This window comes from Lissotriton vulgaris, chromosome 4_1 (genome assembly GCF_964263255.1).
Source record: "Lissotriton vulgaris chromosome 4_1, aLisVul1.2, whole genome shotgun sequence".
NCBI classification, from domain to species: Eukaryota; Metazoa; Chordata; class Amphibia; order Caudata; family Salamandridae; genus Lissotriton; species Lissotriton vulgaris.
Genome location: NC_141691.1, coordinates 1,818,925,931 through 1,818,940,849, shown reverse-complemented (window position 1 = coordinate 1,818,940,849; position 14,919 = coordinate 1,818,925,931). Strand labels below are relative to the sequence as shown.

At 47.4% G+C, this 14,919-nt stretch overlaps 1 protein-coding gene across 1 annotated transcript in view; it reads left to right on the top strand.

Moving 5' to 3' along the window:
* Positions 1-14,919, top strand: part of CSMD3 (CUB and Sushi multiple domains 3) — a 2,596,150-nt gene that overhangs the window by 1,691,837 nt on the left and 889,394 nt on the right. The window contains exon 27 of the mRNA XM_086918068.1: positions 7,903-8,105. Coding sequence (XP_086774194.1) covers positions 7,903-8,105 — 203 coding nt within the window. The remainder of the gene's footprint in view (positions 1-7,902; positions 8,106-14,919) is intronic.

Below are 14,919 nucleotides of genomic sequence, written 5' to 3'. Positions count from 1 at the left end.
TGTAGAAGGACATTCGAGAGTTGAGGCAATCTGGTCCGATGTCGTAGAGTGATTTGTGTGCGTGGGTAAGCAGTCGGAAAGTGATCCTTTTATTGATGGGTAGCCAGTGGAGGTCTTTAAGGTGACCAGAGATGTGTTCGTTGCGTGGGATGTCTAATATGAGCCTGGCTGAGGCGTTTTGGATTCGTTGGAGTTTCTTCTGGAGTTTAGCGGTGGTACCTGCGTAGAGGGTGTTTCCGTAGTCCAGTCGGCTCGTGACCAGAGCGTGGGTGACTGTTTTCCTTGTAAATGTAAATGTACATGTATTTATATAGCGCAAACCGCCCACATCGCAGGCATCTAAGCGCTTGCTTAGGGAACCCGTCCTGGTATTCCCCTGTGAGATAACCCCGGCAGGGTATCCACAAGGTGAAAGCCAGGCATCCCGCCGCGAGGGGCCGTTGTGGAGATTAAGCAAGCTATTGCCCAGAGTCGCAGAGTGTGAACCCGTGAGTCGAGTAGGCACCGGAGCGAGAATTATCGAGTCCGTGGAATTATTGAGCCCAAGCCCCGTCGAGGCAGGGAATTGAACCCTGGTCCAGGGCCGATCCCAGCTTCCGGGTCTGCCGCCTCTAACCCCTGAGCCACACTTCTCCACCGGAGGGGATCCAGCTAAATGTTTTTCTGAGCATGCGGAGAATGTTGAAGCAGGAAGAGGATACGGCGCTGACTTGTCTGTTCATTGAGAGTGAAGAATCCAGGATGACGCCAAGGTTCCGTGCGTGGTCAGTCGGGATGGGTGCTTTTCCGAGGGCTTCCGGCCACCAGGAGTCGTCCCAAGCAGAGGGGGATGTACCTAAGATGAGGACTTCTGTTTTGTCTGAGTTCAGTTTCAAACGGCTTTGTTTCATCCATTCGGCGACTTCTTTCATTCCTTCGTGTAGGTTAGTTTTGGCGGTGCTGGGGTCATTGGTGAGAGAAAGGATCAGTTGAGTGTCGTCCGCGTAAGAGATGATGTTGAGGTTGTGTTGGCGTGCGATGGCCGCGAGGGGGCTCATGTATACGTTGAAAAGGGTGGGGCTGAGTGAGGATCCTTGAGGTACGCCGCAGATGACTTCAGAGGCCTCGGACTTGAATGGAGGAAGGCAGACTTTCTGGGTTCTTCCGGTGAGGAACGAGGTGATCCATTCAAGTGCTTTTCCTTGGATTCCGATGTTATTGAGGCGTTGTAGAAGGGTGCTGTGGCAGACTGTATCGAATGCTGCAGAGAGGTCGAGGAGGATGAGGGCGACTGTGTCTCCATTGTCCAGTAGAGTTCGAATGTCGTCTGTTGCTGCGATGAGGGCGGTCTCAGTGCTGTGTTTTGCTCGGAAGCCAGATTGTGAGGGGTCGAGGGATTTGTTGGCTTCGAGGAAGGCGGCGAGCTGGTTGTTGACGGCTTTCTCGATGACTTTGGCCGGGAATGGAAGAAGCGAGATGGGGCGGTAATTTTTGAGTTCGGTGGGGTCGGCTGTTGGTTTTTTCAGAAGGGCGGTGAGTTCAGCGTGTTTCCAGTCTTCTGGGAAGGTAGTGGAGTTGAAGGAGCAGTTGATGACGTCTCGGAGGTGCGGTGCTATGACGGAGTCTGCTTTGTTGAAGATGTGGTGAGGGCATGGGTCTGTGGGGGATCCTGAGTGGATGGAGTTCATCAGGCGGATGGTGTCCTCAGTGGAGATTGGGTTCCAGGCGTTAAGGGTGTTCACGGGGAGACGATGGTCAGCGGATGGTAGGGTGGGTTGGTTTCCGGGTTGGTTGTCGAAGCTGTTGTGGATGTCTGCAATCTTGTTGTGGAAAAAAGAGGCTAGGGAGTCGCAGAGGGTTTGAGAGGGGGTGATGTCGTTGGAGTTGGCCGAGGGATTGGAAAACTCCTTGACGATGTTGAAAAGTTCCTTGCTGTTGTGGGCGTTGTTGTCAAGTCGATCCTTGTTCAGAGCTACCCCTGTCCCCAGATGTCGGATAAAGTGTCGGGCTCTGTTGGACGGGTGCTCAGGACTTGGTTTCCAAAGGGGCTGTGTTGTGGGTGCCGGTGAGTCAGCAGGGTGGGGGGGTTTACCCAATCCTGTTTCTGATCCAGAAGCCAAATGGGGACTACCGTCCGGTCCTGGCTCCCTCATTGGTCCTTCAAAATGGTGTCTCTGCAGTTGATTCACCCCTTTCCGTAGGTGGGGGATTTCCTGGCTTGTCTAGATCTCCAAATGGTGTCTCTGCAGTTGATTCTCCCCTTTCCGTAGGTAGGGGATTTCCTGGCTTGCCTATATCTCCGGGAAGCCTACTTTCATGTGCCGGTTCACGCGGCTTCGCAGAGGTTTCTGCAATTCTGTGTGGGAGTGGATCATTACCAGTTCAAGATATTACCAATTGGACTTTCAGCTTCTCCTAGGCTTTTTACTAAAGTTTTGACACCCTTGGTGGGGTTGTTGCATGCTCATGGGATCCAGGTGTTCCCTTATTTGGATGATTGGTTGATTTCTTCCTCTTCTTTCCTTCAGGCTCAGGCCCATACCCAGGAAGTCTGCAGGCTGCTTCGCCAGTTTTGGTGGGTTCTAAACTTAGAGAAATCCCATCTTTGCCCCACTCAGGAATTGCTGTTCATTGAGGGGATTTTCAACACCAAGTTGGGATAGGTCTTTCTGTCGGAACCTCGCAGACTGACTCTGATGTGCAAACTAAGGAGGGTGTTGGGGGCTCAGTCTTCCACGGCTCACCAGTGGTTGCGTGTTCAGGGGCTAAGGTCTTCTACTGTGATGATTTTTCCTTGGGTCCGTTTGCACTTGTATCCCCTGGTGAATCATGTTCTGGGGCATTGGGATCCAGCATCTCTGGATTACGAGCTGTTGATTCCGGGGTGTGTGCAGGAGATGGGAATTTCTTCGAATTGGAGGGAGTTGAAGACGGTTCAGTTGGCCTTGACTCATTTTCAGCCTTGGGTCCTCCAGAGGAATATGATGTTTTGGTCAGGCAACATGGTGGTGGTGTGTTATGTCAACTGCCAGGGGAGTGCTAAGGTGTCTTCCCTCAACTTGTTGGCTCAGCAGATCTGCCAGAGGGCGGCGTCAAACTTGTTGTCTCTGAGGGCTTTACATCTGCCGGGGATTTTGAGCAGGGTGTTTCCCTCCATGTCTGACATGTGCCTGTCGCATGAGGTAATTGGTTGCCTGATGGCCCGTTTCGGGGTCCCGTAGGTGGACCTGTTTGCAGCTCCGGGAAAAACCTTGAGGGAGAGATTTTGGTCTCTGGTTCAGTCAGACTCAGTTTGGAGGGTGGATGCCCTGTCCTTCCGGTTATTGGGGGGCCTGCTGTATGCTTTCCCCCCGATTGCTTTAATTCCGCGTGTCGTGCTGAAAGTCAAGCTGGATCGGGCCTCGGTGGTCCTGGTGGCTCCGGATTGGTCTAGGAGGCCTTGCTTCCCTCTGTTGTTGAGGTTGGTGGGGGGGCCTTGCTGCAGGTTGCCGGTGGTCCTGTGTCCCCTGTTGTTTCCCCCTCTTCTCGGGGGTCTCTGGTCCGCCTGCGACTGGCAGGTTGGCTGTTGAGAGGTTGAAACTTGTGGATTTAGGGTGTTATTCTTCTTCAAGGTCCAGGCGCCCTTCAACTCTCAAGTCATATGCCAGACATTGGGTGTCATTTCTGGATTGGTGTACAGCACTGGGTTGGTCGGCGTCGGAGGTTAATCCGGTGCGTGCCTTGGATTTCTTGAAGGATGTATTAGACTTGGGTCCATTTGTGTCCTCCCTAAGAGTTCAGTGGGCAGCTGTACCGGCCTTTAGGGGTTCTGAGTGTGAGCCAGTGGTCCCCTTGGTGTCCCGGTTGTTGAGGAGTTGTTTCCTCCAGAAACCTGTCATCAAGTTCTTTGCTTCCAGTTGGGATCTTCCTTTGGTTTTGAAGGCCTTGCTGTGGGCTCCTTTTGAACCTCTGCATGAGGAGTCTTTGCAGTTTTTGACGATCAAGGTGCTTTTCCTTGTCACTATCACCTCGGCTCGGAGGATTGGTGAGTTGGGTTTCTTGCTTTGTTCTGAGCCCTTTTTGAGGTTTTTTTCTGATCAGGTTGTTCTATGGCCTGATCCTTCCTTTGTTCCCAAGGTCCCTTCCTCGTTTCACTGCTCATAGGATCTGGTTTTGCTTGTTTTCTGTCCAGATCCTCTTTCTGAGGTTGAGGTGCGGCTGCGCTATATGGATGTTCGGCGGGCTCTGGAGGTGTACTTGCTGCGTACTAAACCTTTTTGTAAGGTGGATTCTCTTTTCGGCTGGCTGGTCACTATCTGAAGACTTCTAAGGCTACTCTCAGTTGATGGCTGCGGTGGGCTGTGGGTTCTGCGTATGAGGCTTGTGGTGTGTTGGCACCTGCGTCGGTTCAGGGGAGATCGACTCGGGGTGTGGCTGCTTCCTGGGCTTGTTTTCAAGGGGCTTCCATGGCTGAGATCTGCAGGGCTGCTACTTGGAGTTCTCCTCACACCTTTATGTCCCAATATCGTTTGGTTTTGGGTGGGACTAGGTCTGCTGGGTTTGAGAACGCAGTGTTGCGTTCTGCCCAGTGGTGCGACTTTCTGCTTGGCTAATAAAGTCTGTTTTTGCTACTAAGAGAAGCCAATTCTTGCTTTGGTATCTGCTCATGTGTTTTGGACTGTGACGGCGAGGGCTGACTAGGAGGTAATGTCCGGTTACTTGCCAGTAATACCATCGCAGTCCTGTTTCCCATCCCTCCTTGCCAGTTCGGCTATTTGTGCTTGGTGGTACAGGATGTGGATAGGGGGGTTATGGGTTATATGCCACAGGATGTGGGAGTGGCCTGGAGGGAAGGGATAGGCTTACAGTTTGCTTGGAAGTTCTGGTGGGAAAAGCTTTGCTCATGTGGTTTGAACTGTGAAGGGGAGGGCTACCACTCGGAGTAATGAATATTACCGGTAAGTAACCGGACATTCATATTTTAACCTGTACTCTGATTTTCTACACAGGGCAACTAGGCATTCCACACTGAAAATAGTTTTTAAAGCCTTGTCGCTGTAGTTTCATCATAAAAAAGGATTATTTTAATAGGTCGCATTGCGGGTTAAACTGCAGCAGTTTGCACTATAAGTATCCCAGTTCAAAGATTGAATTTTCCATTCTATGGGTGCAGTTACTACACCGTTTGCTATGGCCTTGTACGATAGCAAAAGATACCAATTAGGGCTTAGACAATTCCTATATGTTTTATGTGTCGCTGCACATACACTTTGCACTGAACAGCAGTGCCCCAGTGTGGAGATTCTAAAAACCAGCAACACAATTCAGTGAAAATTGGGGGTGAACATCTAAAAAGAGGCATTTCCTTACAGTGTGCCTATGAGTTGCCAGTTCCATCTAGATCTGTGTTGCTATTTATGTATGTTGGTGTTTTTATACATGCACATTAATGTTTGTTTATGCTACTCTCCTTGGGGTAATCTACCTGTAATTGCTCCCATATCATCATCATCATTCGATCTTTATTTCGGCCATTGGCCATCAAAGATATACAATAAAAACATATATAACCACTATAAAATCAACATACATAATCAATCAATGCATACTTATACAGTGTAAAACCTTGGAATTGCATACTGATAAAATTACATTTAAAACTGTAGACCTTAAAATTAGGAGGGAGCCTGCATCTTCAGAATACGGGTGCGAGTGTGCCAGACATTGGTGAGAAATTTTGCTAATGCAAACACAGTTAGGCTTGAAGCATCGGCTTTTAAAATTCTGTACATTGGGAGGTACTCCCTACAACCCAGGTTTCTGATCAGTGGTAGGAGCCAATATTTCCTCGCTGCCTTATAAGCTGGGCAAAACAGGAACACGTGTAAATCGCTTTCCTCCGCGCCAGCGCAAGCCGGGCACTGCTTAGTGGAGTGCGGTGATGACCAGGAGCTGGTAAAAGATCGTAGGGGCAATGTGCCATATCTCCATTGGAGAAACCGCTTCCTGGCCAGCACGGGGGAGATGACCCTTCACCCTGGCTGTCTAAGGCCATGGCTAGTTTCTGTTCGTGGTAAGCAATGGCCAGAGCTCTCCATGAGATGTTTAATGAGGCATTAGCAGGGTCGGACCAAAGGTCAGGAAACCCCAGTTTTGTACAGGATTTTTGGATATATGTTATCCAGGGGATCAGTAGCGCTTTCGGGTGGGTCATTAGCTCCATCAGTTCCGCCCTATAGGCAAAGAGTTCATCGCTACTCCATAGCCTTCGCCAGAAGGCTATGGGTCTCAAACCTATTTCGTCAGCTATTGGTCGCAAACCCAGATCTAGCCTCAGGGGGAGGAGCGGGGTGCTGGGCGGAAGTGCAACTATCTGTCTGATGAAGTTGTTCTCAGTTAAAGACAGACTGCGGCAAGATGTATGTCCCCACAATTCCGCCCCATACATAGTGGCACCCCTGGCCTGTGCCTTATAGATCTGGATGAGCGGCCCCAGCGGACGGTATGTGGAGCCATTCATCATCCGCGCGATACCCCCTGTAGTCTGTACCAATTTGAGGTTGGCCCTGCTCTGGTGTGATCCCCAAGACATAGTTTCATTTAGAGTTACACCAAGATATTCAAAGGTGGAAACTCTCTCGAGCCGTGAGGCTCCCAATAGCGGATTCGGACGCAATTTTTGACTTGGGTTCAGGACCATAAACTTGGTTTTAGCCGCATTAATTTCTAAGCCCCTATCAGTGCAAAAGGACATGAATGAATCGAGGATCCTCTGTATCCCCATTGGGGTTTTAGACAGCAGCAGGGTGTCGTCTGCAAACATGATTGCAGGCACCCTGCTGCCGTTCAATTTGGGGGCGTCAGTGTATTCAGTGGCATTTAGGTGGGCGATTACCCCGTTGACAAAGAGGCAGAACAGGGTTGGTGCCAGCACACAACCCTGTCTAACCCTCGATCAACGGGGAATCTATTTGTCAGTGCCCCGGACCTCCCGCACCTCACTCGAGCATAGTTGTTGTGATGTAATCTCTGCAAGATTATCAGGATATCCGGGGGAACGCCCATCTCAGCCAAAACGCTCCATAGTTTCCCTCTGGGCACCAGGTCGAAGGTGGCCCGCAGATCCACAAAAATTGTGTATAGGCTGCCGCCCTCGAATATCGCTGCCCTCCAATGGATGATGCTCCCATATGAAGCTGCATCACGTGTATGATACATTACACCTGATCTATATAGTTGTAGTCAAATGACTAACTACTAGCCTATCTGTGATAATATCAGTTTTGTTATTATTGTGCTACACCCAAAGCATTATGATGATGATTGAAAGCGTGATAACAGTCCCCTGTGGTTCAAATACCATGAAGGCTACTTTTTTGCAGTGTTTATTCATACTGTACGGAGAATAATTAATTTACCCATGTCAGGCCATTTTATCAATGTCCATGGATGCTCTTGTGTTCTCATTTCCTTATACCGCTCAACAGGAACGACCTATAGGAGCCATCTATACCATTTATCTGCATTGGGGTGCTATGGAAGAAATCTGATGGGATAACTTCATCTCTCCCCGGTATACATAGCACCACTCTTGGCCAGTATCGGGGAAGGAATATTGTTGAAGTAAATGTGTGAAAACATAAAGGTGTCAAACAGGGTTGTGGCAGAGTAAATGTGCCAAAGTAAATGGCATACAGTAAGAAAATCTGAATACTTGAGTAATGATGGTGAACATTCGTACATTGCTTTGATTTCTATTTTTTAAAGTGTGATATATATGCCAGTTGTTCATGACAATGAAATCAAAGACTTTTCTGCTATACATTACTTACCTATTTGAAGCAAATTTTTACTACCAGGAACATTTATGTTATTTTAGATTTTTACCAAATCATGAATTTGAAAATACAGATCCTATCCTAACAATGACATTCTTTCTTACAGCCTGCAGTTCCTTGCTTTTGATACTGAGGCATCACATGATATCCTTCGAGTCTGGGATGGACCTCTTGAGAATGAGATGTTGCTTAAAGAAATAAGTGGATCTTTAATACCTGAAGGAATTCACAGCACTCTGAATATAGTTACTATTCAATTTGACACCGATTTCTACATCAGCAAATCTGGGTTTGCCATTCAATTTTCAAGTAAGTTTAAGCATTAAAAAAAAAATCTTATGTGAGACAGCCATCTACTATAGCTCTTGTATTTACTGTACATAAAGGTACAATTTGCTACTATACACAACTGTTTTACTTTGTGCAAAGAAATACTCACACAAAAGTTGGGATGGGATATTCCCACATTGTATTACAGGCTTATACCCCTGCACGCTCCTGGTATGCCCCGTACACATGACAATCAAGTATTAGTGCTGAGGGCTTTTTATCATGGTTCTGAGTGAAGGTGCTTAGCTTTGGAGTAGCGCACCATTTGTAATATCTAGTCAACATGGCACTGCTGTCCATTTCAGGAGTAATTAACATTAAGCAGCATTCCAGTTTTCTGATCGATAGTACTGGCAGAGCATTTTTATATCCTGGAATAAGTGTTGTGCCTCTAGACCCTGTGTGTTTAAAGTTATGCTTGAATGTAATGGCCATACCATGCACTGACATCACCATGTCTTTGTAGGGTCCCCGTTGTATTATTGGTTACTAGCAGCAGAAACTAATGTTGTTTATGAAGGTGACCCTCCAAAGAACAGTGAGATCTTTTTTGGATATCCCTGGGATAGCATATTAGAAGATGGAGGTCTATCTACAGCCTCGCTTTTGATCACATGGTTTTCAACCTTTTACTGTGGGGGGGCCGTTCAGTCCGGCTACTGCACACAGCTAGCCTAGAGCAGAGGAAACTCTGCAGGGTTAGATATTGACCTGGAGTAGGCTTCATAATGTTAGTGTACACTCATAGGGAAATTTAGTGTGGTTTATTGTCTTGTCTGCAGTGACACTCAATTATACACCTATGGGAGGGCTGCCGTGGAGTGCAGCTTTTGCTTCCCTTTGGTCTACAGAGACCAGTGACACACCGAATAGGGGTGTAACCTGTAAGTGAAATTCATCTGGAAGTTCCAAGAAGGTATCTGTACTGCTTATGGATTGTTAGACCTGTCCTGGGGCATTCCTTGACCGGCAGGCATCGCCGTGAGGGCAACGGCTCTGTACTTTACCCATTTGTTGACCAGCGAGCGCCGTGAGGGAAACGGCCGGTCCACCAGCAGTCCACGGCACCAGCAGACCACAGTTCCCAGGTGCCCCAGCGACAGAGGCGCACCCGGGACGTCAGAGGCGGCGCCCGGAGGCGCAAATAAAGACCGGAGCGCCGAGCGCTCTGTGGGGGGCATTCCTTGACCGGCAGGCATCGCCTTGAGGGCAACGGCTCTGTACTTTACCCATTTGTTGACCAGCGAGCGCCGTGAGGGAAACGGCCGGTCCACCAGCAGTCCACGGCACCAGCAGACCACAGTTCCCAGGTGCCCCAGCGACAGAGGCGCACCCGGGACGTCAGAGGCGGCGCCCGGAGGCGCAAATAAAGACCGGAGCGCCGAGCGCTCTGTGAGGGGCATTCCTTGACCGGCAGGCATCGCCGTGAGGGCAACGGCTCTGTACTTTACCCATTTGTTGACCAGCGAGCGCCGTGAGGGAAACGGCCGGTCCACCAGCAGTCCACGGCACCAGCAGACCACAGTTCCCAGGTGCCCCAGTGACAGAGGCGCACCCGGGACGTCAGAGGCGGCGCCCGGAGGCGCAAATAAAGACCGGAACGCCTCCCGTCCCGCGGGACGCGCGCGGGCGAAGCCCGGGCAAAGGGCGGGCCCTCTACGGCCCTCATCGGCACGAGGAGGCAGGGCTGGGCCAGAAACTCTACAGGACTGATACCAAGTAAGCCATATAGTGGTGTTAACCATATACTACGTATCTAAAGTTTTAAACGTTGGCTGTGAACACATTGAAAAGTATGCCTGCGAAAACCAAGGAAGCCCCACAGAAGACCCTTGATAATTTTCTAGTTCAGACTGTTAGGAAAATTAATATGCAAAGGAGAGACTCTCTTGGTCTAAGCCAATCCCCAGACCTTCGCTGCTTGTCACCTACAGCTTCCACCATGATTGATGACACCATCTTGCAAGAATCTAGTCAGGAGAATGTAATCAGCGGCCCCATTCTCCTGGATGTAAGCAGTGCACCAGATAATGCAGACACGGCTATTGAGTCTTCTAACACACAGGCTGAGGGTGGTAGTGTTTCTGACACTGACTCTGATCTAGAGACACACGCACAGGCTGCACCCAAGGAGATGACACCTAAAGGGCACGCCACAAGACCTAAACGCTTATGTACAAAGATCCCTCTAAAACTGAGTGGTCCGCGTATAGGGGCTAGAAAGAAAAGGATTACTACCCCAAAGACTAAACAAGCAAACGTCATTGAGGATAATCAGTGTCATAATTTGGAGGACGCTCTTTTTGAAAGGATCTCTGGCTTTCTTGAGCATAAAATCAATGATATTGTCAAACCCTTAATATCTAAGTTAGACAAATTGCATGCAGAGGTCAAGAGGTTGGGTGGTTTAAGCTCTAAGGTAGTAGATGGGGTGGAGAATATTACCAAGATAGTCACTACCATGCCCAACAACACAGGGGGAGATGTGATTAATGAGGTCTTTCGTGATAATGAAGGGATTCAGTTACCTGTTGATAATTCATTGCCCCAGCCATTAATACCTTTGTCTACCACTTCTGAGGGCCCTCTTTTGGTTTCCATACCAACAGAGGTTCCCCCTTCTGTTGGACCACCCCCGGCAAATATCCAAACAACGGTCCCTCACCAATTTCTAGTTGAGGCCACCCCTGTGGTTCTGGTGCTTGCAAACGTACCCCCTCTGGAAGGGGGAATAGTCAAAAGCCCTACCTCCCTTACTAGTAAGGCTCTGCACTGGCTAACCAACAATATGCGGTTAGCCCCTGGGGGAAAACATCATCTAGCAAATGTCATCACGTCTGCGACCAGGGTCCCTTGGCTGGGAAACCGCCTGAAAAAGTTCAAGGGGGACTGCGTGGCAGTGACCCTTTTGAACCAAGACGTCCTCCCAAACATCCTGGCCAATCTATTCCCCCCTCAACGCAGAAAGGGCACAGTTGTTCCTCTTACTTTGAAGTTTTTCTACGGGGAGCAACAAAATGTCACCTACCCAAGGACTCCAGCGCTGGGGTGGGATAGACCCTGGGATTCCAACCCCAGACAAGGGCAGGATATAAGGCATAATTCTGTAGCTCAATATCCCTTCTTATCACGGCAAAATTCTTCTGTCGAACCTCTCCAGTTATTTAACCGCTATGCCCCATTGTCCTTCATGGACCAGAATGATTGACTCGCTCCTATAGAAGATACCAATAAGAAGGATTTTTTAACTGTTTCTTTTACTGCCCCTGAACATCTAGATTTAAAAAATAAAAGTAACAGGGTGTGTAGTATCTTGAGTTGGAACATTGCTGGTATTAATTCAAAAGTTGGTAACAAGGACTGGTTGGATATGGTTAGGTCCTATGACATTCTTGTTTTTCAGGAGACCTGGGAGACGTCCGACGGACTTGTTCTAGACGGCTTTTCCCAGTTCTCTGTACCTGCCATTCCTAGCACATCCGGAAGGGCAAAGGGAGGCTTGGCTATTTATATTTCCGTAAACATTCAGGGAAAGCCAAGACGAATTAATTTTAACTCAACAAACATACTAGCAGTTGAATTAACTACTTTTAACTCACAGCCTATCCTATTAGTAAACTTTTATAATTCTCCTGTCAGTCAATTGCTCAACGAGCACTTAGAAACCTTAGAAGATTTCTTGTCTTCCCACAGCGAAAACAGTGCCCACGGCTTTGACATGATTCTCATGGGAGACTACAATATCCACCCATGCGACAGGGATTTCCGGGAGGAATATGAAGATTTTCCCCCTTATCTCTGTATTCCGCACTTTGAACACTCACCGCGTGGGGAGGCACTGGAATCACTTTTAGCAACTTTTAATCTTTATGAATTCTCTAGTAGTAATAGAGATTTGAGGTTACCGACATTTGTGGGAAACAACTCTGGCACAATAGTAGATTATATTTTTTTGTCGTCTGGTATTTTGTCTGAGGTCTCAACCTATAAGGTGGAAACCTCAGTTTTTAGTGATCATAACCCACTAATTTTAGAGATTTTATCCCAGGGAGTATTGGGAAAGAGAGAAGCTACAGCCTCATGCGCGACTAACTTAGTATTGGGAGATCAGAACCGTAGGCTGAAGTGGGATCAAGTCACCCCGATCACTTTTATACAGGATACCCTGTCCAAAGTTGAGAGTGAGGTGGCAATCTGCCTAGATAAAAACAACCTGTCTTCTAGCTTGATAGAGGCTTTTAATATCATCTGCAACCAGATTGACCTGGATCTGACCGTAAGGATTAAGGGTCAGGCACATAGAGGTAAAAAATGGTTTAACACAGGTTGTTCAAAGGCCCATTCAATTCTCTTAAAGGCTTTAAAAGCGGAGCCAAGAGATAAAATACAGATAGCGTTGTTAAGGAAAAATTACAACGACGCCATCAAGAAGAGAAAATCAGAGATCAAAACTGAGGCCTGGAACGATTTGCTTTCGCCCGAAGTCCAGAGAGACAGCTCAAAATTTTGGGTGATAATAAATCATCCCTTTTTTGTCGATTCAGACAAGCAGAGAGCAGATTGCACCATCCCGGACGACCAATGGGTCACCCACTTCAGTAATATCTACAGCTGTCCTGATAACACCTCAGGCTGTGGATTACAATCCACACAAGCAGTCCCACGCATTTCTCCATTTAGTATAGAAGAGGTAAAAAAAGCCATCAGCGACACACATTCTAAAAAGGCTCCAGGGCCTGAAGGGGTTCCCGCTGACTTTTTTAAGAGCGCCCCCGAATTAAGCGCCAAGATTCTTTCTAATATTTTTAATGCCACAAGAGATTTTGTTTTTCCTAGTAGCTGGTCAAAGTCTACCATAATACCTATTTTTAAAAAGGGACAAAGAACAGACCCAGCCTGTTATAGGCCAATCTCCCTAATCGACTCAAGCGTCAAGATTCTGGGAAGAGTTCTCTTAGGCAGATTGACCCTGCTTCTAGAAGAAAAGGGCATTTTATCGAATGCACAATACGGCTTCAGAGCAAAAAGGGGAACTCTGGATCAGTGTCTGAATTTAGAGTTGATCATTAGTAAGTATGTGGAAGCCAAGGGGGGCTCCTTGTACATGGCCTTTATGGACCTCTCCTCAGCTTTTGACCTGGTCAACAGGGCTAAGCTGTGGGGGGTCCTTTTGGCCATGGGCTTTGATGCCCCTTTAGTGGGTTACTTGGCAGAGTTACATAGAGATCTCAAGACGTCGGTCAGAGTGACCAGAGAAGGGAGATGTACCTGTCACTTTGACTCAGGGAGAGGGGTTAGGCAGGGATGCATCCTTGCACCCCTTCTTTTTACACGCTATATAAATGGTCTAGAGGCGGTTTTGGCAGCATCCCACATGGACATTCCACGCGCAGGAGACATAAAGATTCCTGTTCTCCTGTACGCGGATGACGCCGTCCTTATAGCTCGCTCAGGAGTGGCACTGAGCAAATTACTGTCAGCTTTTGGGGATTTCATGTCCTCACTGGACATGAAAACCAATGTAGAAAAATCCCACGTAATGATAGTAGGAGCCGCAGGCAGGAAAAAAAGGTCTAAAACTTTCTTTTGCTCAGGGAAGGAGGTCAGGAGAGTTCCATCTTTCCCCTACCTGGGTGTGATCTTCGACAAAAAAGGCAAGTGGGGCCCCCAGCTTTTGGCCAAAAGCAACGCAGTAGCAAGAGCGGCTGCTGGGCTGCTTGGCTTTGCTAAAAAGCTGGGTGCTCGCCCCATGGAGAGCATTATAAAGGTCTACAAATCTAAATGTATATCGGTTGCCCAATACGGCTCTGTCATCTGGGGGCACACTAATCACGAGCATGATAAAATTCAAAAAGTTGAAAATAAATTCTTGAGAACTCTGCTCTCAGTCCCCCAGTCAACTTCTACTTACATAATACATACAGAGCTCGGCCTGGGCTATATTACTGACACCCTGAAGGCAGCCCCAGTTATTGGTTGGTTGAAAGTGTGGCTCAATCAGGAGCTCACTCTAAACCATCATATTTTTAAAGATTGCTTAGCCTTGGATAATGCTCATAACATTCCTTGGTTAAAATATGTCAAGACGCAGCTAACTCTAGTTGGCCGATCTGAACTTTTTTCCTCCCCACATCTGATAAATCTAGAAGACATAAAGACAGTCAAAAATCTTTTGACTGAGCTTTATGTCTTGGAGAGGGAAGCCACAGAGTTGAACAAACATACGGTTAGGAAACATTGTATGATAACAACGGTCCCAGGTATGGAACCATATCTCTGTTTGGTACATAAACCTTACCATCGTTTCCTCCTAACAAGATTCCGCCTTGATCTAATTCCTTTTATACTGGGCAATTTTAAAAAGTGGTCTAGACCTGAATATGCCGATCCTTGTGATTGTGATCAATTTTCTATTCAAGACACAACGCACTTTATTTTGTTCTGTGGTCATTACAAAGAGTGCAGAAAAAAATTCTTGCTGCCTATACTGTGCAATATGGGTTTTACCCAAGTTAAACCTTCTATGTTGTTTCTACAACTTTTATCCAGTTTAAAAGTGGCATTTCATGTTGCTAGTTTTTTGGTTGCTGGCGCACGTATAAATAAGCATCGCTTCAACGCCAGGCACTGTGTCCTTGATCAATGATTACCATCTATACTTAAATGAATTTTTTAGATTATGGTACAATTTTACTCCTGTAATAATGTGTTTTTAGGGTTTTTTAAAAAAACTTTTTTTAAAAATTTTGTAAATTTATAAATGTTTGTGTATGTATTACTATGTGTCATGATG